Here is a 24,518-nt window from a genome sequence, read left to right as displayed (position 1 = left end):
AAACTCTGGGGACCCTGAGGGGGCCCTGGGAAGGGGTGAAGCCTCCTCACATGGGATCCTAGCTGTGAATGGATGATGGGGGTGGGTGACTGAAACCACAGGGAAGGAGGTGACATACAACCTATCCACTCAACTTCCCCCTTAGGGGTCTGGGGTCTCTTTCTGAGGCGTCCATCTGAAGAGGAGCAGGAGCATTGGTGAGGAAGCCCAGAGTCTGGGGAACCAGGCCCCAAGCTGGGTAGAATGGAGAGGGCCACGCATTATAGCTCATTGCATGTAATAGGTGTTTGTGAATCCAGTAGCCCCACAGATGGCTAGCCTTCGGAGGGCTGCTAGGGGCATCGGGGCCCTCTGAGACAGAGAGACACTGTGGCCCCCAGTCCATGAGCTCCTTGACGACAGGCTATTTCTGGCCACACGGAGCCTGGCATAGAGTAGGTGCTCAAGAAATGTGTGCCAGTTGAACAGAGAAACATGTCACGGCTCAGGGGTGCCCAACAGTCCTCCCCTGGACCGAGGTGGCATCCTACATGCTCTAGTTAGTGGAAATGCCTAGTTGTGTGGTCGCTTAGGACATAGTTGCCACCCCACGCCGTTCCTGGTCTCCTTGTCCACTATTTGGCTAAAGCATGGTATCCTGGAAAGACTCCAACAGACCCAGCCCGAGTCCTGCGTCTGCCACTTTCTAGCCTTGACTTTGGCGATGCCTAAGGAGCCCCTGTTCCTCATCTGTGGACAAGAAGGCCAACAGAGCACTCAGGTGCTGGACTTATTAAGATTAGATGAGCTAGGGACACCTGGGTGACTCAGTGGGTGAAGCATCTGCCTTGGGCTCAGGTCATGATCCCAGGGTCCTGAGATCAAACCCCACATTGGGCTCCCTGCTCAGTGGAGAGTCTGCTTTTCCCTCTCTGCCCCACATCCCTGCTCGTGCTCTCTGTCTCTATCTCAAATAAATAAATAAAATCTTAAAAAAAAAAAAAAAAGATTAGATGAGCTGGCACACACCACACAGGAGCACAGTTGGAGGCTGGACTCCTTTTTTTTTTTTTTTTTTTTTAATTTTTATTTATTTATGGTAGTCACAGAGAGAGAGAGAGAGAGAGAGAGAGGCAGAGGGAGAAGCAGGCTCCATGCACCACAGCCCGACGTGGGATTCGATCCCGGGTCTCCAGGATCGCGCCCTGGGCCAAAGGCAGGCGCTAAACCGCTGCGCCACCCAGGGATCCCGGAGGCTGGACTCCTATCCCAGTCCTTTTGTGTGTCCTTGGGTCTGCTCCCCAGCGTCGCTGGTCTCAGAGTCTCCCACTGTGCCACGAAAACTGCATGGTCTCTGGCGGGTGGCAGGCCAGGCTTCCTGCCCATCAGCCCCTGCGGTCCCATCTGAGGGACCAGCCCCAGGCTCTCTACACCTCATCAGGGCAGTCTTCCCTCCTTCTCAGGGCCTTGTGTCAACTGGGAGGGACAGCCCCATCTCTCTGGCTGGCATGAGGCCCAGCCTTGACCCTGCCGTCACCCCAAGGCTGCAGTTCCTAGGAGGACCCAGGTGGGAGGATGGGGGAAGAAAGCTAGGAAGGGGACGTTCTGACCAACCGACCCACCAACATTGACTGCCCTTTCCACAGTACTTCCAGCTGCCAATGTCAGCGGCCACTCACACATCTCGGTGCTCTATCCACAAGGTCAGCAGGGCAAGTACGATCTCCACACAACAGAGGAGGTAAGCGAGGCCCAGAGGGGCCTGAGCCGGCTTCCCGTCACCCTGCTAGTAAATGGGCCCTGCCCCCACTAGGTGCTCTCACTCTCAGATGGGTGATGGGTGAGTGGTGGCAGGAGCACCCCGGGAGAGGGCTCAGGCTGTTGGCACCAGGACCCATAATCTGTGTGCAGGCTCCTGTGCTGTCACAGCTCAGGGGCCCCTGCCCTGGACAGGTGAGAATCTTAGGGAGAAAAGAACCACTGGGAGACATTAGAGTACAGGGAAATGGGAAATGGGGAGTCTGCAAGGGCTGGAGGGAACACGAGAAAACCTTCTGGAGGTGCCAGCTCTTGAGATGGGGCTTGAAGGATGAGGAGTAATCCCAAGTAGAAGAAACTCAACGTAAATCCATTTGAGCAACAGACAAAGGATGTTACTGGTTCATCCGGGTGTTGACTCAGCAGAGGCTCCTACTGGGGTCTTGTCCTGGGCTGTCACAGCATACTGTCCCTGGGGCTGGGGCTCAGAGCTCCCAGTGGCAAGAGAGAATACACTATCTCAGTGAGTTGGAGAAGAACCCCAAGAAGTGGCATCAGGCCTCAGGTCTGGAGGGTGCCCACAACAGGTGGGTGGTATGTGGATGAAGAAGGTACGTTTCACCTGATGGGAACTGGCCAGAGGAGAGTTGAGGAGGACACCAGCCAGAGGGGGGAGGGCCATGGCCCAGTGGACCCAGTGACTCATGCCCCGGACCTGAGACTTGACCCTGAGGGGACAAGGGATAGTAACAGGGTCCTACCAGGCACAGCACAATCAAGGAAACTCCAGATTTGAGTTTGAGTCTGCTTCTCAGCATGACCTTGGGCAAGACATTTCTCACATTCCAGCCTCATTTTCTTCACCTGGAAAATGGACATAGCAATATCTATGGAGAGGTTGCTATGAGGAGTTAGATGACACACATCAAATAGGGGGGCTGTGGTTGGTGCAGCAAGACATCGGGACAGGTGTCTCGATTCACAGAACACATTCACCAATATTATATCTCTTCCCACAGTGGCTCTGAGACTTCTCTGGGGATGGGGAGAGGGGGTTTCAGCAGGCTTCAGACACTTAGACAAAGTCCTGAAGCTGGAAAGTGAAAGAACCTGATTGTATAGTTGGGTCAATTTCTGAGTTGGTGCCACAGCATGATGTTGGATGGATCAAAGTGTTGAGAGGTGTGTGTTCCCCAGAGTCCCTTCACGGGGTACAGATAGTTTATAATTGGGCCTCCCTTCCCCTGGAACGCAGCAGAATGTCCTGAGTGACCACCAAATCTGCCTTGAGCCCACCTCTGAAGTCACTCAGAGTCACCTCTTAGTACCTTAACCCATGTGAGCCCCAGCTGAGCAGATGGAAAGTCTTCTCTTGGTTCCCTCTTGGAACTTCCCAGCTTCCAGAGGCACATACTCTAGGCTTGGGCAGATAGAATCACTGTCCACCCTCAGCACAGCTTAGCCTGGTCCATCCATTCAAGTCCACCCATCCCTGGAGACACCTACAAGGTGCTCCCTTGCAACCAGAGTAAGGCTATCCGGCATTCAAAGGCCAGCCTTCCCAAGGCCAAGATTGTCTGTGGCACAACCAGGTGCCTTCTCAATGCCACTCAGCCATGGGATATCACTTCTGGCTGGAAGAGGGTTCTGTCTCTTTTAATTTTTTTTTAAAGGTTTTACTTATTTATTCATGAGAGACACAGAGAGAGAGAGAGGCTGAGACAGAGACAGAGGGAGAAGCAGGCTCCATGCAGGGAACCCGACATGGGACTCGATCCTGGATCCTGGGATCACGACCTGAACCAGAGGCAGACGCTCAACCACTGAGCCACCCAGGTGCCCCAAGTGTGTTCTATCTTCATCTGCCTATTTTCTTGTCTCAGCTAGGATCAAAGTTGGCTTTTAATATTAAAGACCACACTTAACAAAAAGCATAAGGTCTATTTCTCTAATAAATTTACCAAGACACGCAGTGCAGAGCCAGTATGGAGGTTTTATGCAGTCCTCAGAGACCTGGGCTCCATCCAGCTCACTGATCCACCACCTGGTCCTCATGGTCCAAAATGGCAACCAGAATTCCCTCCATCACAGCTGCATTCCAGGCAGCAAGATGGAGGAAGGTTCCAGAAGAAGGGAGCAAATGGTACATGCCTGTTTACCTTTAAGAGATATTGTTAGAAACTGGCACATGAAACTTGGACCTGGACACACAGTCTGGTTGCGAAGGAGTCTGGATAGTCTTTATTCCAGGTAACCAAGTTCCCAGGCAAAAATTAGGGGCTTGTTTCTGAGGAAATAGGGAAAATGGACAATAGGGGTGACTATTTCTGACACCCCATCCACTGAAAAAGCATTTTGGGGGTCCCTGGGTGGCTCAGCGGTTTAGCGCCGCCTTCAGCCCAGGGCATGATCCTGGAGTCCTGAGATCGAGCCCCACGTTGGGCTCCCAGCATGGAGCCTGCTTCTCCCTCTGCCTGTGTCTCTGCCTTTCTCTCTCTGTGTCTCCCATGAATAAATAAGTAAAATCTTGAAAGAAAGAAAGAAAAAAAAAGAAAGAAAGAAAGAAAGAAAGAAAGAAAGAAAGAAAGAAAGAAAGAAAGAAAGAAAGAACGAGCATTTTTGGGGGTAGTCCTTGTACTTACCAATGTTATAGTACATATTTTATATATATGTATATAATATTATATATATATAATATGATCAATATCTTATTTCCTGAGTGTCAAGCAGCACCTAGTAGGTGCTTAATAATGAGCAGTGGTCATTATTACTACTGCGTCACAGTGCAGAGAAGGGCACAAGATTCTGCGAGACTGGAGAGGAAGGCTGCCTGCCAGGCAGGGGAATGGGGTATGAAAGGTATTCTGGAGGAGGTCCTGCCTGGGACGAAAGAGGTCTGTCTTTCTTTGTCTCTTTGTTTCTTTCGTTCTTTCTTTTTTCTTTTCTTTTTTTCTTTTTTAAAGATTTCATTTACTCATTCATGAGAGACACAGGGAGAGAGGCAGAGACACAGGCAGAGGGAGAAGCAGGTTCCATGCAGGGAGCCCGACGTGGGACTCGATCCCAGATTCTGGGATCGCGCCCTGAGCCCAAGGCAGACAGGTGCTCAACTGCTGAGCCACCCAGGCAGAGACAGGTCTTTCTTTTTATTGGCCCTGGTGGGCTGGGCTGGTCGCCCGTAGCCATTTTAGGTTTTTGCCTAAAGACCTATCTTTATCTCCAGCCCAGGCTGCTTCCACTTTTTCTGGGGACTGACTATGGAAATATCCTTACCAAGGTGCCGGCGACCATAACAGCCAAGCACAGGGCTCTCCAGGATGAGGAGTCCAAGCAGATGCTGGAGAATTGGGGCCTCCGTTACGGTGAGAGGGCCAGTGCCGAGGGCCTTGGAATCTTCCTGCAGCCCCAGAATACTCTCACTGTGAGCAGCCACATGGTTCCTTTTGAAATCAGAAAACAACAGTGAGCATCATCTAAGATGCCCTCATCTGATAGAACGGGGGTAGTAGGGGCTTGGTGCCTTCCCAGGGTGATCCAAAGGAAGGAAGAGCCAGCCCCTGCCCTCCCGGGACATCCCGCAACCCACCTGGCAGGATGAGGAGGAAGTGGAGAGCTCGGCTCTGCGGTCCTCCTGGGACTCATGGAGGTGGAGGGGCCAAGCATGGGTACCTCCTCACCTGCATCCTTCAGAGGCTGTTGGGGAGCAAGCTGCTGCTGCCTGTCACCCCCACCCCCGGCTCAGTGAGCTTCCAATCGTTCCTGAGCACCACTGCACGCTAGACCTGCACCAGGCCGGGGGGGACACGGACAACACTGGCCCCACACGCAGTGAGTGGGCTCACGAGCTTCTGGTCCTTTTCCACAGGGTTCTCTGAAGTTCCCTCCATCCCAGGCCTGGAGAGCCAGATGGCACCTCCTCCAGGAAGTCCTCTCTGACTTGCCTTGCTGGGTGCTTCCACAGACCTCCGTTGGAGAGGAGGCATGGGTGGCTCTGACTTTCCACAGAGCTTGCTTGTCTGTTCCCCAATCTTGGCTGTTCCCTATCAGGGCCCTACCCCACGTCCCTCTAGATGTACCCCCTGTGCCTTGCACATACTAGATAAGCTCAGTAACTATGCATCAACTAATGAACATGAGTGTGTAAGTGAATTAATGAGTGAATGAGTGAGTGGGTTGTCTAGCGGCGAGAGTGTGGCTCCCCCTTTGAGGAGAAGGAGGCCTGCAAGGGTTAACTAGGAGCCCGCCTGTGGTCTGAGGTAAGCAGGGAGCGTATTTGTTCAGGTAAATAAGGAAGGATTACTTATAATGGGAAATCAGGTCTGGCCAACTCTTCATCTCACGGCTGCTTGACTTCCTCCCAGCACATTCCTGCACTCTGCCCGTGTCCACACTGCCCTGAGCCCACCACAGCCTCCATGTAAGCCCCTTCAGTAGGTCCTGCCACCGTGCCAACAGGTGGCCCTGGGGCTGGGGGCAGAGGGCTCCCTGCAGGGCACAAGGCCCCGGGATCTCAGAGGGCCACCCCTTGAGGGTGGCCAGGTCCCCAGCGGCCCACCCGAGCACCACCTCTGCCCCCAGCCCTGCTGGCCTCCTGTCCCACTGGTCCCCCAGATGCCTGGCTGAACCCCAGCAGTGGCCCACGCTGCCTCCGCCTTCTCCTGGCCTCCCCTGAGGTTGGCGCTGCGGTGGACGACTCCCTGGCACGAGGCAGCTAACGGGTGAGTCTGGTGGGAACACTGAGTGCCTTGCGGGGGTGTCCTCCTCGCAGCTGTGGGGAGGTGGGTGACGGGAGAGCAGGACTTGGAGGCATGGTCTGTGAGCTCAGAACTGGCCTCCCAGGCATTGCTGGCCCTCTGCTCTGGGTCCTTCACCCTCAGAAGCCCCTGCCCCTGCCACCCATCTGCCTCCCTGGGTGGACCCCAGAGCCTGCATGAGCCCCCAAGGCCACACCTTGAGCCCGGGCTGTGCAGCCTGAGGGAGGCGGCTCTGCAGGTGCAGAGCCTCGGCCCCTAAGACACGGCCAGTTCTGCTTGGCTAGTAAAACACAGGCGACCTTTCTGCTCTGCCAGCTGCAGCTGCTCTGCCAAGGGAAGGGTCTGCCTGGGGCCAGGCCACTGTGTCCAGGGGCTTGCTGAGGGCTGGAGGCTCGGGGCCAAGCTCAGGCTGGGAGCAGTGGGGACAGGCCCAGGGCCAGGGCTTGGGCTGCGGCAGTGGTGGGTGCAGGACCCAGGTGGTCTGGGGAGCTGCAGAGCTAACCGCTGGGGGTTCAGGGACCCAGGGAAGCAAATGGCCTGTGGGCCCCAGTCTGAGTGCACTAGCAGGGAAATGGGATGTCCCTGAAGACCCCCCTAAGATTTGCCAGATGCCTTCTGTGGAGAGAGGGAAGTGACAGTGGTAATGATGGGATAGAGAGCTGAACGGTCTGGATGTTGGGGGGTCCCCCTGAAGCTGGACAAGGGGTATGTATGTATGTGCATTCCTGTGTGTGTGTGTATGGGTATGTGCTTGCAGGTGCATGGGCATCTGTGTGTGTGTGTTGGGGAGTGGGCAGGCCCAGAGCCAGGCCACAGGCCTGTCCCCTGTATGACAGTATGGCCTTTCTCCCTTTCCTTGGCCAAGGCTGGGACGAGGCCTCATTTCCTGCCCCCACCACCCCAATAAACAGCTTCACAGGAATCCCCAATAAAGCTGCATCTCCCCAGCACCAGCTGCTCCACTGAGTAACAAAACAAACAGGCATCAGGCTGCCCTGGGGCCTGAGGTGGCAGATGGGATGGGCAGGAGACTCCCCAGCATATGTGTGGACCTGTGCCAAGCCCTAGCCCAACTGGGGGTGGGGCTGGAGCCGAGGACTCCCAGCGTGGGGGCTCATTACCCCAAACTTACAGACTCGGGACCCCTGGAAAGGTTGAGGTGTAGCAGAGATGGTCTCTCAGGATGGGGAGCCACCCTCTCCTTTGAGAAATGACAATAATTTCCTCTGCCCCAGGCACTATGGGGGGCCCCAGAGACCAAAACTCAATCCCTCTTAGACCTGCTTACTGTGAGTCAACCTGTGATAAAATGCCACTTATAAAATGAGATATAAATGAGATGCCATTCGATTTTCACAAGGACCCCCTGAATGAGACAGGGCCTCTCTGTCCACCAAGCTTGAGGGAACAGGGTGTTCGCTCAGTTGGCGATCTAAAATTGCGATGTTGGCAATAAGCAGGAAAACCAGGAGAACCCACTTTTTACCACTGAGGTCAGTGCAGGTGTAAAGCTAATAGCCCTGAAACAGTCAGAGCCCCATTTTTTCCTCAGGCGACTTGGTGAGGCTTGAGTGTAATCTGCAAAGTCGTTTCAGATTGACCTGCAGACAAAGATGCTCTGGGTGGAGGGCAAGAAGGGATGGGTTTAAGGCCCATGGTGTGTGACCTTGGCCAAGTCACTCTTCCTCCCTGTAGCCCTTGTCTGTGTAATGAGAAGGTTAGACAAGGTGGTCTCCTCCGTTAAAGGAGGCTTTCTTGGAAGGGATCATCTGGAGCTGGGTTTTGCAGGCTGTATAGGAGTTGGTGGAGGCTGGCTAGCTGGCTGGATTTGCCAGAGCTCGAAGATGTGTGCTTTCCCAGCCTTGACCCTTAGGCTCAGGTCTGGAGAGGCGGGCGGCTCTGGCTTTGGCTCTGGCTCCTCCTAGAGGCCAGAGAGGGGGGAGTGAGGCCAGTAGCTGCCCAAGACTGACCTAGAGGGCAGGATGACCTCAGGTAAGGCCCAGGCCTCCCTCGTTGCCAACCTCAACTCCTCCCCAGGCTCCACCGACCATCACCCCCTACTTCTTCCTTTGTTACCCTCATTCTTCACCCCATTGCCATTCCCTCTCCTCTTCCTACCCCATCCCCTCATCTGCTCCCAGGTGCCACCTTCCTGAATGTTAAGCCCATCTCAGTTCACACGGAACTTTCATCCACCTTCATGCCCTCAATCTTTATAGCTCCTTAAAGCATGCTCTTGACAGCCCATTTAACAGACAGGATCACTGAGTCTCTGAGGAAGCCAAGTGACTTACACCAGTCCCAGAGCTAGAGGGCCAGGGGCTGGGGCTCAAACCTGGTCTGGGACCCTGCCCCAGCCCCACCCCCTCCCTTTCTTCACCCCACCCTGCACCCCAGCCTAGCCAGCAGCCTGTCAGGTAGAACCACTCTTCCCAAAGCAAACTTTGCACAAGCCGATTTGCCCTGGGCTCTTCCTGACATTTAATGCTGGGCTCCTTTCCCCTGCCTCGTTTGCATGATCCCTGCTCAGGAGGCGCCCCCTGCCAGATTCTCCTCTCCCACCTTTCAGCAGCTGAGTGGGGCCCCAGACTGGGGGAGGGTGAGCCTCCTCATCCCTCCTGACCTCTCCTCCCTAGCCAGGCACCTGAGTGTGACTCTGCTGGGGACCAGTCCGACCAGAGCCCACCCAGGATCTTCCAGAGGGACAGTGAGGTCTCTGGCCGCCACCAGAACTGAGGAGCCCTTCCTTCTCGCTCTAGCTCTGGAGTTCAGGAGAAGGGTCTGGGGGTGACTGCCCAGCTAGGGTCTCAGCACCTAGGACCAGTGACACTGGTGGGGGCCTAGGTCTCTCTGCTCTGGGGCAGCAGGTTCTTCCTGCCTCTGACTCCCACAGCTCCTGCCAGAGCTCTGGGCCTGAAGTGTCAGCACTTCAGTGCTGCTGGGGGGTACCCCACACAGAGGGTCATATGTGAGGCAAGAGGCAGCCTGGCGGGGGCCCTGCTGGGTGAGGAGGCCGGACCAAGTCTCTCAGAGGCCCTGGACACCAACTCCAGAGGAGGCAGGGAGGAGACACGGCCACATCCTTCATTCTGCCCAAATGTCCTCCATGAATTATGTTTCTACTCGTCAAAGTAGCCCCTGGAATCCACCTCTGTTTCTCCACCATCCACCTTCCAAGCCAGGCTGAGGGGTGAGATGGGGACAGGGGATCGTAGAATCCAGACACCGTGGGGTTAGAAAAGCCCTGAGAGATGACTCACCCCTTCGGAGCACAGAAGAGGAGACCGGGGCCCAGAGGGCACCAAGCGCTGCCCAGGGCCTCACGTACAGTGCGAACAGAGCAGGACAGAGACCCACATTTCCAGTGGAGCAAACTCAAATACAGGGGAAAGCATGGTGCTGAGGCGGGTTCCTGCACCTCCAGGCTGCAGGCATCCGTGCCACCCAGGGCCCTTGTGGGGCTGGCACCTCCAAGGGGCTGGGTCAGTGGGTGGCCTCGGCAGTGGTGACAGGTGTGGGCAGCAGGGGAGACCTGAGGGGCTGGGAGGTGCCAAGTCACAGTACCATGTATAAAGAGAGAAGTGCTCAGTCCCCACGGACTCACGCCCGCATCTGTCAGGTGGGAGTAATAGTGGCTGCCCCACGGGATGGCTGTGGGGCCACGGGACACGGGCTGTGCCCCACGGGACAGCCCAACGAAGGAGTTTACTCAGTTGGCCTCCACCTGGTCTCAGAAGGGGTTGCAAGCGATGTCAGTGAGGCGGCATGGATGGACACCAGCGGTGCTCACGCAGCTGGAGCAAACGGCAGCCGTAGCTCATACAAATGTGCCTTTGGGCTCCTGGCTGCCTGTGGGAACTATGGGAAAAGTAGGCTAGACCAGATTTCCTTGAAGTTCCCTTGACCTTTCTGCTCCTGCCACCTGGCCCTGTGTCCCGACTCCCTACCCAGCCTCTGATTCCTATCTAGCCTCACCCCCACACCCCATTCTTTACACCCACCTCCTGGGCCCACTGACTGGCTCCACAAAGTGCACCCCCCAGGGAGCAGGGCTCCTGGACCGTCAGGCCAGTGGCCTGCACGTGTCTGGGATCTGAGGAGGTGAGAGAAAGCCAGGAGGCCTAGAAGAAACCTGCCTCCCCTGCTCCTACACTGAACCCAAGACAGGTGAGTTCTCCCCCAGCCACCGCCCACCCCCGCCGGACCCACCTCCCTTCTTCTTGCCTTGAAGACCCCAAGGGGCAGCAGGTGTGTGGGGATGGCCCCAGTGGGGTGCTGGAGGAAGGCTGGAGCTGCCCGAGGTGTTGAGCCTGGACATCTTCCCGGGCAAGAAAGTCGCCTGTCCAGTGCAGAGAGGCGGTGCTCTGGACAGCGAAGCCTGGTCAGTAAGGAGGAGGCGGGGTAATTTTCTTGGGTCCAGCTTGTTTGAAGAGCAATTTCACAGGGCAAGGGGGCTGGGGGCCCCTGGAGGGCAGCAGGAGCGTGGGAGGAGAAGTGAGGGGACAGTAGGAGGAGTGGAAGGTGAGAAGGTAGAGGGGAGAGGCAGGGAGGGTTCAGAGAAGCCAAACACAGTTGCTCGGGCAGGTCGTGAGCACTGGCCCCCGACTCCACTCCGGGCAGTCCCGGCTCCTCTCGCAGGTGCTGACTGGGGGCCTGGGGGGCCGGCCCCTGTGGCCCCTACCCACTCTGCCCTCCCGCCGTCCCCACCTCCCTCATAAGGAGGCCCTTGCATGGACAGGGAGGGGCTGCCAGCCAGGACCATGGCCGAGCAGTGAGGAAGCCTGAGGAGGGCTGCCCTGGTTGGTGGAGAAAGGCCAGCTCCGTGGTAGGCAATGTCACCCCCTGCCCCACCGACCCTCCCTTGGTGCTCTTCTCACTGGGGTCTGCAGCCAGGGTCCTCAGCTCAGGGCAGACTGAGGTTGGTCCCAGGATTGAGAGGGGCTTGAGGACATTTGTGCCACCCACAATCCCTCGCCGGGTAAGATGTGGGAGCCTGGACCGAGCAGGATACGGGAGACGGGCTCCAATCCCGTGACAGCCCAGGGCCTCAGGAAAGACCTCCTTGGTAACTGCATCTCTCTGAGGCTGTGCCGTCAAGAGATATCGGGGGATCTTTTGCTGGTGCCAGGTCAGGGTGGGAGTGAGAACTCGGGAGGGAGGGGAGTTATAGGGCCACAGACCTGGCAGCGGTAAGGAACAGCTGCTATAAATCTCTTAACTCGGGGTCCCTCTGCCCTCTCTCCTTGATCTGCCTTCCCGAGCGAGTGGGAGATGCTGAGAGAAGGGGCCCCAAGGTGGCTAATCCCTCTGGCCGCTGCCCTGTCGATCCGGCCCTGTATTTGGGCTTTGGCCTCCACCAGCTGTTACCAAACTTTCTTTGTCTGAAGTCTGAGCCAGAGCCTCTGGGGCAGGAGGGAGCCAGGACATGCTGAGCCTTAATCCAGACATGTGGTTTAATCCAGAAGAGATCAACTCGAGGTTTCGGAGCTGAAGGCATTGCTCGGGAGACGGGCCTCACCTCGGGCCCAGCAGAGGCCGGTGGGAGGGCCGGGCCTGCCTTCTGAAGGCCCTGGACCTGCCAAACACAGAGGCTTGTCCCAGGGCCCCAGGCCTATGGAGCAGGGGCCTGAGGGTCAGCAGGGCCCCAGTTTGGTCCTAGTCTGCTGTGACTGTGGGCATGTCCTTGCCACTCTCAGATCCTCATTTTTCCCAGTGTATATGTGTCTTCTCGGGTGAATGGTCACCTGTGAACATAATCATGGCTAATTACGTGGCACAGATGGGGAGAGCTGGGAAGTCAGAGAAGGAACCTGCCAAGGAGGACTTCCTGGGAGAGGAGGGCTCTGGGCTGAATTTCGATGAGAGGGAAGGGGCATGCACTGGGCAGGGGGATGGCAGCACAAGAGAAAATAGCCACTTTGTACCCACAGCACTGAGGCCAGGGGGAAAATGCCATTGCCCTTAGAGCCTGGATATTGTTACAATGTCAGTCCATCCCTGGTTCTGGTCTAGACCCTGCCACTGACCAGCCAACGAATCCCTTCCCCATATGTGATCTATAAAATGATTACGTTAACGCATGGTCCTTCCAACTCTGATTATCTGGGCTGGAGAGGAGGTGGGCTTAGAGGTGGGTACCAGTCATTGGAATTGTGCAAGGCTGGCAATGGGGAGCTATGGGAGGTTCTTGAGCACAGGAGTGCCCAGTGAAGGAGTGTTAAAGAGGAAAGAGCTTGACGGTGGGGTAGATTGAGCAGCCAGGAGGTGGGAATGGACTTTAGAGGGTCAAATTGCCCAGTCAAGAAGTGAGCAGGACCCTGGGAAAATGGACCGGCCGGAGCAGAAGCCTAAGAGGGAATGTGGTACAATGAGCAGAGCCTGCATGCGGCCAGCTGAGGACTTCAGGCAAGCTGTGTAAGATCTCTAAGCCTCACTGTTCCCACCTATGAAACAGGCCCACGTCCCCCCAGGGTTGTGGGTAGTTAGGGGGATGTGGGCATGAATGCTTGAGACATAGGATGTACACACTGAGTGGTTCTCTCTTCCCTCCTGAGTCCAACCCTGGAGCCTGGAGGGGACTCCAGACTAGCAGGCTAGGCACATAAACCACTGGCTCCCTGTCCAGTAAACCAAAATCCCCCCAGATGTGGGCTGCTGGGGTCAGAGCATTCCCCACCACCACTTATAGACAGTCAGATCTTTCCTCCCACCTCATGGTTAATTGTTGACCTATTTTTCAGCAGGGAGGTATCGGGAGCCGGGATCAAGCCTTGGTTAGGAGCAGGTGCCTTGGCATTTAGGAGCAAGGTGAGGGGAAGCCAGACTGTGGAGTGGGGAGGAGGAGGGAATTCTGTGCAGGTGAAGAAGCCCTGGGCCAGGAGTCCAAAGGCCTGGATACAAATCCCTTAGTCCTCTGCACCTTCACTCCCCTCTCCACGGAGCAGGAATGTGAAGAAGGCCCGGGCTGCTTCTCTCAGGGAGGCACGCTCACTGCGTGTCAGGGACGTGTCATCACATCCCTGCCTAGCAAATGCTGCCACCTGCCCTGCCCATTCATCCTCACTGACCCCCTCATGCCGCTGTGCCCCGAAACACAGCAGCCGCCTCCCATCCTACCTGTGGCTGTGGCCAAGCAAACAGGAGTGCCATGAGGGAAGCAAGTTCTCCTGCTTCTTGGATAAGCTTCCGTCTCCCTGGCATATGGCCCAGAGTGCTGGCAGAGACTGTCCTAACGTGGCAGGCCTGGGAGTTCTGGGGACGTGGATGGGGCAGGAGGCAGGTAGGGGTGATGAGGAAGGGGTGGGAGACAGAGAGGGGGCTCTCCTGGGGTGGGGCCTCCTAGGGGGTAGGGCGTGGGCACAGGCCGGGGTGGGAACCCAGGAGCAGAGCGGGCTGTTGGCACTGCCTGGGTAAATAATGTTGGGCTCACAGCACACATGTGTGTTTGCACAGAAGGCCTTGAAATGATTCCAGGCCTGCCCTCTGTCCCCCGCAATCCCAGCCCCCCTCCTTCCCTGCTCACCCTACCCCACCCTGACCTTTCCTTCCTTGTCACTTGAAGGAGCCCTTGAAAGGGAGAATCGAAATCAAAGGGAACACCCTTCTCTCTTGCTGGCATTCTCTCTGCCACAGGAAACTACACAGCTGCCATGTAGAGTTAGGAAAGTTGGCTACTGCACAGGGAGGGGACAAGGGGGAGTTGAAATGCCCCTTGAGCTCCATTCACCAAACTGCTATCCAGAGAGAAAGATCGCTGTTTGCTGAGATATTTGAAGGTGTGGAAGGGGCTAGCTGCAGCCCTAGAGAAGCCAGAAGTATCTTCCCAACTGGATTCTTTAGGGCAAACACACACCGAAGCTAAGTGGGTCAGTACCATGGGGTGACTTGCAATGGGCCAGGGAGCCCCCTCTCTGTCCCAGTGTGGCACCCTAAATGCCCCCAGTAGAGCCTACCAGTCCTTTGGTTAAAGCCTCTCCCTTTTACTGGCCAGAGGCTTCTGAAGCAGCAATTCTCAAATGTGAACGTGTGTTAGGATCACCCACAAGCCCCACTGAAATGCATCGCTGGGCTTTCCTGAGCTTCTGATCCTGTAGCTTCCAGACAGGCCTGAGAATTTGCATTTTTACCAAGTTTCCAGGTGGTATTGTTGTTCCTGGTCCGAGGCACCACGTCGTGAGAAACACGGCTTTAGTTTGTTTCCTCTAGTTAAGAGTCACTCATGGTTTGTCTCCCTCTCTGATGACTTCCCATCCAGTTTTCCCTCCCTTCCCCTATGACCCTCTGTGCTGTCACTGGGGGGTGCTGGAGGGGGGGGTAGGGGGTAACTGGGTGGTGGGCATTAAGGAGGGCACGTGCTGTGATGAGCACTGGGTGTTACACACACCCGATGGATTACTGAACTCTAAATCTGAACTAATGATGTACTATATATTGGCTAATTGAATTTAAATTAAAAACAGAAAAATAGAGGAAAAGAGAAAGAAACACGGCTTTAAGAACACACGTTGACTTGCCCTTATCTGCTCCTTTTGTCCCTACTGATTTTATTGGGAGCCTATTGATAACCTTCCACTGGGATTTATTCTGGAGTCCCAGGCCCACAGGTCCCAGAAATAGTCCCAGAAACCCTGGTGTGATGGTGTATGTACATCCCCCGGGTCCCTTGCCTCTCCTGAGCCACCTACTCTAATATGGGGTTCAGAGAAAGAGGGCTGGGAGGCAAAGCAGAGCCTGCATGACCGATGGGGAAAGAGGCCTTTAGCTCCTGTGTTGTGGTGCCCCCCCTGGGGGCCTTGGGACAGCAGGAGGAGTGGGTGTCTGAGAGGGAGGGAGAGAGTGAGTGAGTGAGCCAGCAGGAAGGAAAGGAGGCAGAGGGAGAAGCAGACTGCTCCCTGAGCAGGGAGCTGAGGGATGTGGGTCCCAACCCCAGGACTCCTGGATCATGACCTGAGTCGAAGACAGCCGCTTAACCAATTGAGCTATCCAGGTGCCCCAAGAGTGGGTGTCTGAATCGCTGGGGGCCTCTGTGGCTCCCCAGACCATGGCCCTCTAACCACACCTGACCTCCTCTCCCACTCTCACTCTGCACCCCTACCAGCACCCCCTCCTCCAGCTCACCTGTAGGTCCTCAGCCCTCATTCCTCCAGCACAAGGGGAAAGGAGAAGGCCCCGGGAGCCAGGAGGGCCGGGGGCAGCATCTTTGGGGAGGATGAGGTGGGATGGGGACCAGAAAGTCCTCTTGGGTTGGTGTGGTGTTGTTCGGTGACTCCTTCAGAGGTGTTTAGCTGGAAATGTATCCGGCCCCCAGATGGCCCCGTGGAAGGGGAAGGGGCCGGCTTCCCCGACTGGTGAGAAGATGCTAACCTGTCACACCCCTCTCTTGCTCCTTTCTTCCTTCACCTGACAGGTGAAGGTGATGGTGACCTTCTCCCTTCTCTATCCTCTTTAAGGAAGAATAAAAGAACACAAACTCTGCTACAGCGAGACAGATTTAGGTTAGCTCTCAGTAGGAACTTCCTCCACAGAGCCACAGACTGGGATCTGGGCTGGGGCTGGACATTAAAGACTCCTTGTCCAGGCCTCAGTTTGCTCATCTACCAAATGGGGCTAATCATGCCTTCCACGGTGAGGATTCAGTGAGGCCAAGAACCTCAGAAGGTGTCTAAGGCACACCACATGCATAAAGATTCACTGCTTCCAACCAAGCTGGCTTCCTTGGGGACTGAGGGAGCTGTCTGCTTGTACCTCACTGTCTTTCCCAGCCAGAAGCCAATCCGCCCAGCCCTGTCCTAACTGTCCAATGACCCGGAAGCCCCAGCTCTCTCTCCCAGGCCTGGCCACTGCCCACTGGGCCCCTCATCCCCGTAACCAGCTTAGTGGCCCCCAGGGGGATGGGGAAGCAGCCAGAGCCTGATTCTCTGTTCTCTCTTACTTCTGTAGACACAGCTACCGGCCCAAGCGACAGCGGCATGGGCAGCGCCAGCCCCGGCCTGAGCAGCGTGTCCCCCAGCCGCCTCCTGCTGCCCCCTGACACCTTGCTGCGGACAGGCCTGGAAAAGGCGGCCGTGGGGGCAGTGGCCCCTGAGAGACGGGACTGGAGCCCTAGCCCACCTGCCACACCTGAGCAGGGCCTGTCCACCTTCTACCTCTCCTACTTTGACATGCTGTACCCTGAGGACAGTAGCTGGGCCGCCAAGGGCCCCGGGGCCAGCGCTCGGGAGGAGCCATCTGAGGACCCTGAGCAGTGCCCGGTCATCGACAGCCAAGCTCCTGGGGGCAGCCTGGACTTGGCACCGGGGGGGCTGACCCTGGAGGAGCACTCCCTGGAGCAGGTGCAGTCCATGGTGGTGGGCGAGGTGCTTAAGGACATCGAGACAGCCTGTAAGCTGCTCAACATCACTGCAGGTGAGCCCTCCCGCGGGCCCGCCTCCTAGGCGGGGCACAAACAGGGCTGAGGTCACAAGGGGGAGGCGAAGGTACTGCCTACAGCACTCTGGTCACCCCTGGGCCTGCATCCACAGCCCCAGGGATGCTGCTGATTCTGCACATACAGTCAGCCCATAGCACCTAACAGTTGTGAGCCTAGGAAGGTTGGACCCTCTCTGAGCCCCGACTACGGGAGGCAGGGAATCCGAGCTCTACACCATCTGGCCCACCACGTCCCCGTGGACACCTCTCCATGCTCTCCTCGTTTACTCTGCTCCAGCCACACCTGCTCTTTGCTGTTCCCATGACATTCATACTTCAGGACCTTTGCATCTCCCTGTCTCTCAATCTAAAATGCTCTTCCTCCAAATATTTACTGGGCTCGTGCCTTGCCTGTTTTGACGAGGCTTTCCCTGACACCTCTCTTGAAATTATGTCCATAACCCCAGATCTTATTCTGCCTTTTCCCCCTCATCACATGAACTAATACCCTGCATATTTTATTGATTTATTGTATTTGCTGTCTGTCTCCCCCACTGGAATGTACACACCCCAAGGGCAGGGATTTTCATTTGTTTTGTTCACTGCCCAGTTCCATATACCCAGTCCCTAAGAAGGCACCTGGCACATCACAGATGCTCAATAAACAGTAACTTCTTAATATGCCAGGCCCTGCTCTAGCATGGGGGAGTTGAGCGGTGAACGCAACACAAAAGCCTCTTCCTTCATGACATGCCAGTGAGGGAAATGGATCATAGATACGTAGATGAATGTGTCCCTGGTCTGGTAGTGAGGAGAGCTCTGATGAGGGGGGGACTTCAGGGGTCCAGGCACATGTGTGTCTGAGGGACCCGGAAGATGTGGATATGGCGCTGACTCTGTGGATCGAGGGGCTGCTGGGTCTCCAGCCCACTGTTCACGCATCATCTCTCCAGCTTTGGGCAGGCCTGACCCATCTCCGGGGATGCTGGGTCCTGGTGTCTGGGCATCGCCGTCTAGTGCTGCTTTCATACAGAAAAGTCCTCAGGGGTCCCCCAGGTTCAGCCCCTCCCCATCAGAATCATCGGGCCCCGGGCCCTCCCGCCACCCATCCCAGCTGGTGTCCCTCGTCTGAAGCGGCTACTGCCCTCCTCTACCAGTTACCCAATGCCCATGCCAGCTCCCACCCCTGGAGATTTTCCCACACAGGGAGAGGGAAGGGCCTGCCCTTGAACAATGAGGACAGAAACAAATTGCTTTGACCCTGGGAAGGAAAATGGGTTTATTAAGTGAGGGCAGCCCAGCCTGCAGGTCACTGAGCTGGGGCACCAGCTAAGACCACGGTGTCTGCTTGGAGGCCCATTGTGACCATGCCCATCAGCCTGGCCTCCTCCCCGCGTGCCCTGCCAGGCTCAGCCCAGAGTAGCCCCCCAGGAAGACACCCAGGACCTAGCCAGTGACTCTCTTCCTGGCCTCTGAGGCCTATAGGTGCCCCATGATCACTTGATGTCCTGCCATTCATTCATGCAGTGTAGATACACTGAGAAGCTACTATGCACACCATAGGACTAGGGGCTAGAGCTCTCTGTGCCTCAGTTTCCTCATCTGTAAAATACAGCAGGGGTTGGGGGTTGGGGTTATAGGACTACTTCCTAGTCAGGTTTTCTGGCTCCTTGAAGGGTTTGGGGAAAGCAAGAGGCAGCTGGAAGATAAGCTTAGGTGTCTCTGGTTTAACTCTCCCCTCCAGGGCTGGGGCTTCCTGAAAGATCCTTTGGAGGGACTGCAAGGGTGGGAAGAACCTGAGGTCCCAGTGAGGTGGGGTCGTGCAGAGGCCCCAGGCTGCCCTGCCATGAGCCAAGTTTGCCTTTAGGGCCTCTGCCCTTTCACCCTCCTCCACGGGGTTCCTCAAGGTCCTGTCTGGCCTGGCCCCTTCTCATCCCAGAAGCAAGTGGTCCTGGCCACAGGCTGCTTCCAGTTCCCACAGGCACCCCACCAGAGGTTGGGTGGTGCCCTCAAGTAGCTCGTGGAACTGAGGGAGTATCTCTTGCCCAGACCCCGTGGACTGGAGCCCTGGCAACGTGCAGAAGTGGCTCCTGTGGACGGAGCACCAGTACCGGCTGCCGCCTGTGGGCAAGGCCTTCCAGGAGCTGGGGGGCAAGGAGCTGTGTGCCATGTCAGAGGAGCAGTTCCGCCAGCGCTCACCTCTGGGTGGGGACGTGCTGCACGCCCACCTGGACATCTGGAAGTCAGGTGGGACATGGCCTGGGGGAGACAAGCTCCTTCCAAGCCCCAAGCCAGGGACACCGAGGGGGATGCTTAGGCCAGGATGCCAGCCGGGCTTGCTCTCTGTTGGGGCCACAACCCTTGGTCCCAGTCTGGGCTCAGCCCACTTGCACCTGCCTGCCTGGATCCTGGGCTAACTCACCAGCCCTGACCCACTCCCAGCCCTGGTCAAGCCCACAGAACTTAGGGCAGAGCACGTGGGAAGTTAAAAGGTAGGAGTTTAAAAAAAAAGGTAGGAGTTAAATGGGGGGGACATGGATGGCATAGCTGATGGGGACCGTGGATACTATGAGGTCCTTCTTTGTCCTTTTAAAAAAGTTTTGCTTTGCGTTGTTTCTCATTAAAGAAATAATGAGGTAGTACACGTGCATGATTTCCAAGAAGACCACAGTGAAAATAGTACCATGAAAAATAATCTTCTTGGTCACTCGTGACCCCCAGACCCTCTTCCTAGAGGCAAGCACAGTCCACAGTTTCTTGCGCACCTTGCTGGGGAGAGTCCACACATGCACAAGGAGATATACATGTGTGGTTTTCACCTGTTTTAACACGAATAGCACCAGAGTATCACACCGGTCTGCGGGTCTGCTCTCGGTGCATCTCGGATCTTGTTCCCCCATCAGCATCTCTACAGCCGCCCTATTTTTAATGGCTGTGTGCCAACTCCTTAACCCTTGACTTGTCTGGCATCCCACTGTGTGCCCTACACAGAGCCAGTGCTGGGAGGAAGCAGTGCTTGCTCAGTGAGTCAAGGCCCCTGCCCTTAGGGACCTGGGATGAATAAAGGCCTACCCACTCGTAGAGACCGCTAGAGACCACTGTCCTGCCCAGCCCAGTGGCCAGCAGGGTAGCAGCAGTCAGTGCCCGGCTAAGAGCCTGGTGGGGATGCGGACAGAAGCTGGCTGCCTCCGTGCCCCCTTGCTTGGCCACAGAGGGGCGTTTCTGCAGGCCCCACAGTCCCACCCAAGCCCCCCAACAGCCTTGGGGTCAGCCCTGGGTCTCTAGCCTTCTCTCCCTGCCCTGCAGCGGCCTGGATGAAAGAGAGGACTTCTCCTGGGACCGTTCACTACTGCGGTGAGCCAGGGCTGCCAGGGAGGGGCCGGGGCCGGGGCCGGGGCCGGGCTGGAGGGCTGGCTGCGCCCGAAGCAGGGGGCCCCCCACTCACCGCCTCCCCCGCCGGCTGCCCAGCCTCGACCAGCGAGGACAGCTGGACCGACAGCGAGGTGGACTCCTCGTGCTCCGGGCAGCCCATCCACCTGTGGCAGTTTCTCAAGGAGCTGCTGCTCAAGCCGCACAGCTACGGCCGCTTCATCCGGTGGCTCAACAAAGAGAAGGGTGAGCCACGGGGAACAGGCCTCAGGGGGCTGGCGGGGACCTGCTGGCCTCCTACCAGGTGCCAGGCCCCGGGGGGCTGGGGGCAGGCCGAGGGGTCTGGACACCCACTCCACACGGTGCCCGGGCCACACTAAGGGGTTTGAACTTGGCTGAGAATTGGACACGGTCCTCGCCTTCAACACTGTAGCTTCTCGGGGAGCCGGATGGGGTCCAATGAGAAGCCCGATAGGAGCCGCAAACGCAGCCTCAGGCTTCCAAGTAACCACGTCACGTTATCAAACTTTTTTAAAAGGCGGCTTTAATTTTGAGAACACGTTTATTTAATCTGATATTAACCGTTATTAAAATGTCAACATATAATTAGTCGAAAATTATCAATGAGGTATTTTTATTAAGTCTTCAAAATCTGGTGTATATTTTACACTTAGACCACACCTCAGTTTGGACTTGCCACATTTCAAGTGCTCAAGACCACATATGGCTAGTGGTTGTCTCATTGGACAGGACCAGGTGGGGTGTGTGTATGTGTGTGTGTGCGTGTGTTGGAAAAAACTCCAAGACAAGAAACCTGGGTTTTAGACCCCATCCTGTCATCTGTAGCTGTGGGTACCGGGACCTCAGTCTTCTTATCTTAAAATGGACTGGATTCATTCACCCAACAACCTCTCCTTGAGTACCTCCTCTGTCCACACTTGCCCAGGCAACATTTATGGACAATCAGTGTCCTGACGGTAGAGGGAAGATTCAGCTGCACCCCATCCTGGAGGGACTTGCAGCGTGGTAGGAGAGCTAGCAGTGAAACGAGCTGGCCTGCAGAGCATGTCGGCGGTGGGGCCAGCTGTGCCTTGGTCCAGGAGGATTTCACGGGGGAGGTGACGGGCTGAGTGCGAAGGACGTACAGGGCTAGAGGAGGTGGAAAGAAGTTCCAGCACAAGGGGCGGTAGCCCTCATGTATATTTGAGACTTAATGTGAGCCGGTCCTCGGGGAGACAGTTCCATGGTAGACTTCTAGGGAAAGATCAGGGAAGGCAGGGTGGTCTGGGAAGGCTTCCTGGAGGGGGTGTCCTGGCCTGGGTTGGCAGGAGAACTGGGGTGTTAACAGTGTAATGGTTCCTCTCTGGGGGCACTTCCTTCAGCCTCCCCTGTAAGCTTTTTCTGTCACCATTCCACGAATGGTAGTCGCTACGACCCCCTCCAATGACTGGATAAAGGGGCCTCAGAATAGCTTCCAAAGGTAGAAGAGGGCAGAACCAGTCTTCGAACCCAGTTCAGCCTGGCTCAAATCCACGGCTTCCTCTGCCTCCTCGGAATCAATCTTACCAGATAGGGCTGTGCTGGCTTAAGTGTCTGAGGATGGCCAAGAGCTCTTTTGGGCTTGGAAACTGCTGGTGAAAGTGGCAGGGGTGGGGGTGGAGGTGGGGATGACCTTGAAAAAGGAGCTGTGGCCACAGCTCAGAGCCCCCCAGGGCTTCTGAATGGTAGTGCGAACACAGGAGGAGCAGAGGCTGGCACGGGCCATGCCTCGAGGACCCCAAATAACCCACTACTGTACACAGGCTCACCCTGCACTCAGGAGGTCTGTGACTCCATGGTATCACTTGCCACTTATTGGGCCCTGTGATGCACTCTGCACAGAGAGCCTCCAACCCTCACCGTAACCTTGGGTATAGGTACTGCTGCCCCCACAGCCTGGCCCTTGCTTCCAGCTGACACCGACCCCCTTGGCTTTCTGAGTCTGACCTGTTGGTTTTGGTCTTTTGCCCGCCCCTGGCTCTGTCTCTGGGATCCCTGCTCCCTCAGGCATCTTCAAGATTGAGGACTCCGCCCAGGTGGCCCGGCTATGGGGCATCCGCAAGAACAGGCCTGCCATGAACTACGACAAGCTGAGCCGCTCCATCCGCCAGTATTACAAGAAGGGCATCATCCGGAAGCCAGACATCTCCCAACGCCTCGTCTACCAGTTCGTGCACCCCATCTGAGGGCTGCGGGCCAGGCCCTGGGCCTGAAACTCGTCCTTGCCAGTGCCCCCTCCCGCCTGCCCCTGCCTCCGCCAGACCCTGAGCTGAGGGCAGTCTGCTGGCATCGGAGCCCAAGGTCAGGGAGGGGACAGCCCACTGCTCCCAGGGGTTTAAGTGAGCTCTCAGGGGCCCAAGGGACCCCAGGGTGGGGGTGCATCCCCCTCAGGCCTGACTGCTCATGTGCCCAGTCCACTGGAGGATAGAAGGAACCAGGGCAGTCCTCAGTGTTCACAACTCTCCAGGAAAGGCCGTCCCTCCACCCCAACCTCTGACCCCAGAACTTCCAGAGCAGAGCCAACCGAACAGCAGTGACTTAGCCAAGGCCACTCGCAGTCCGGTGCTCCCTGCCACCCATTCTGCACCATGCTTGCCATGGTGCTAGGACACCTCTGCACCCCTAGGTTGGGGAGCCAAGGGTGCTCCTGGGAACGGGTAATAAAGATACTAGAAACCAACGTGGCCTCCGGTGTCTGCAGCAAGTGAGTGGCACAGCCCTGAAGCCACCAATGCTCAAAGTGGTTATGGTCACAGTGGCCTGGGGGTGGTCAAAGGAGGCTTCCTGGGGGAAGCAGCATTGAGCTGAGCCTATCAGGAAAGGGATAATTGATGGGTAGAAGCTGTGGGAGAGAGGCAGTGAGCCCTCAAGGCCAAGGAGGGGCTGGAATGGCCCACATGTCCTCCCCTCCAGGTGGGGGCCGAAAGGAAGGAGTGGGGCTGGGGCTGAAGGGAGTCTCCCCTACTTAGGAATGGAGAGAAGGTGGCTTCCTCATGCTCTGCTGTACATCAGGGCTTTCTGCCTGAAGTGGCCAGGGTGCTAACCCTCTTTCGAGGGGACCCTGAACCTCGGGGGCTCTGGATGGGGCAGCAGGGGTGCAGGAGAGGGTGGGCACTTCAGCCTCCTGCCTGGGACCCTGGCTCTGCAGCAAAAGGGGTGGAGGAAGGGTGGCTTGTCTGCAGTGTCCCTTTCTTTTTCCTTTTTTTAAGATTTATTTATTTATGATAGAGAGAGAGAGAGAGAGAAAGAGAGAGGCAGAGACACAGGAGGAGGGAGAAGCAGGCTCCATGCAGGGAGCCTGATGTGGGACTCGATCCCGGGGCTCGATCCCGGGGCTCGATCCCGGGGCTCCAGGGTCACGCCCTGGGCCAAAGGCAGGCGCCAAACCGCTGAGCCACCCAGGGATCCCCTGCAGTATCCCTTTCTTAGAGAGTCATGGACCTCTGCAAATGCGCCCTGCAAAGCACCCCATGCTGTTGGGGAAAGGTGGGATCAGAATGTGTGTGTGTGAGGGGGGAGTGCGGGGGGAGAGCTGGGCCCACCAGCAACCATCTCAGCTTCTTCAGATTTGTTCAGCCAGCTTCCGCGTCCTGAGGACCGACTATGTGCTAGGTGCCTCCACCGCTTTTTTTGTCATGAACCTTTCCAGCAAAACTGTGAGGTAGGGGTTACTCCCCTATTCTGCAGACAATGAAACTAAGGCTCAGAGCAGTTAAATGACTTACTCAGAGTCACACAGCCAATCAGTGGCAGAACCAGGAGCTGAACCCGCAGGGACAGTGCTCTCTCTGCCCCTCCACTCTCCTTGTTTTGTGGCTGGTGAGCAGCTCTAGCCTCCATAACCGTCCACTTCTGATGCCAGGCTCCAGGAGACGGGATTGGGAGGCAGCCAGAGTGGCCCAGACCATGGAGGGTTAAATGCTACCCTAGACTGCTGCCTTCTGCCCTCAGCAATTTTATTGTCTCCAAAAGAAAGTTTACTCCTGGCAGTGAGCAAACACCACCTTGGCATCTGTCAGTTGGGACTGGACTGGCAGGAGGAGGGGGCCCTGCCCCAGGCCTGTGCCTCTGCCAGGGGGGTGGAGGGGGTGGGGGGGCTGGCTGCCTGCCTCCTTCTAGGGAGGGGGCCCGATTGGGACCCTGGCCAGAACTCAGCTCTACTCTGCTAAACTGGTTTTGTCTCCCGCCTTCCTGGCCTGCCCCCAGTTGAGT

The 24,518-nt window shown here is 56.6% G+C and overlaps 1 protein-coding gene and 1 long non-coding RNA gene across 5 annotated transcripts; one reads left to right on the top strand and one right to left on the bottom strand.

Annotated features, from left to right (window-relative positions):
* Positions 1-1,046: 1,046 nt before the first annotated feature.
* On the bottom strand, positions 1,047-10,361 carry LOC118350410 (uncharacterized). Its single transcript, XR_007401106.1, has 2 exons — positions 5,011-10,361; positions 1,047-2,601 (listed from the first exon to the last, which is right to left on the bottom strand). It is a non-coding gene; the product is annotated as an uncharacterized LOC118350410 (long non-coding RNA).
* On the top strand, positions 6,034-22,986 carry SPDEF (SAM pointed domain containing ETS transcription factor). 4 transcript variants are annotated; one of them, XM_049092034.1, is made up of 7 exons: positions 6,034-6,154; positions 6,316-6,455; positions 16,431-16,895; positions 18,948-19,145; positions 20,205-20,252; positions 20,367-20,513; positions 22,314-22,986. In XM_049092034.1, the coding sequence occupies exons 3-7, from the start codon at positions 16,460-16,462 to the stop codon at positions 22,490-22,492; spliced, it is 1,008 nt and encodes a 335-aa protein (XP_048947991.1). In that variant the 5' UTR covers positions 6,034-6,154; positions 6,316-6,455; positions 16,431-16,459; the 3' UTR covers positions 22,493-22,986. The 4 variants fall into 4 exon arrangements, with proteins under 4 accessions (XP_048947991.1, XP_025274274.3, XP_025274273.3 ...); XM_025418489.3 differs by adding an exon at positions 13,235-13,298 and having other exon boundaries at positions 6,051-6,455; XM_025418488.3 differs by adding an exon at positions 13,232-13,298 and having other exon boundaries at positions 6,051-6,455.
* The last annotated feature ends 1,532 nt before the right edge of the window (positions 22,987-24,518 follow it).

Source organism: Canis lupus, chromosome 12 (assembly GCF_003254725.2).
Source record: "Canis lupus dingo isolate Sandy chromosome 12, ASM325472v2, whole genome shotgun sequence".
Classification (NCBI taxonomy): Eukaryota; Metazoa; Chordata; class Mammalia; order Carnivora; family Canidae; genus Canis; species Canis lupus.
This window is presented reverse-complemented; position numbering and strand designations above follow the sequence as displayed.

Bases quoted from the DNA above. Each gene is read 5' to 3' on its own strand.
- SPDEF (XM_049092034.1), top strand. From the start codon at position 16,460: ATGGGCAGCGCCAGCCCCGGCCTGAGCAGCGTGTCCCCCAGCCGCCTC. The intron at 16,896-18,947 runs GTGAGCCCTCCC...TCTCTTGCCCAG, and splicing joins GCTGCTCAACATCACTGCAG to ACCCCGTGGACTGGAGCCCT. The intron at 19,146-20,204 runs GTGGGACATGGC...CCTGCCCTGCAG, and splicing joins CCTGGACATCTGGAAGTCAG to CGGCCTGGATGAAAGAGAGG.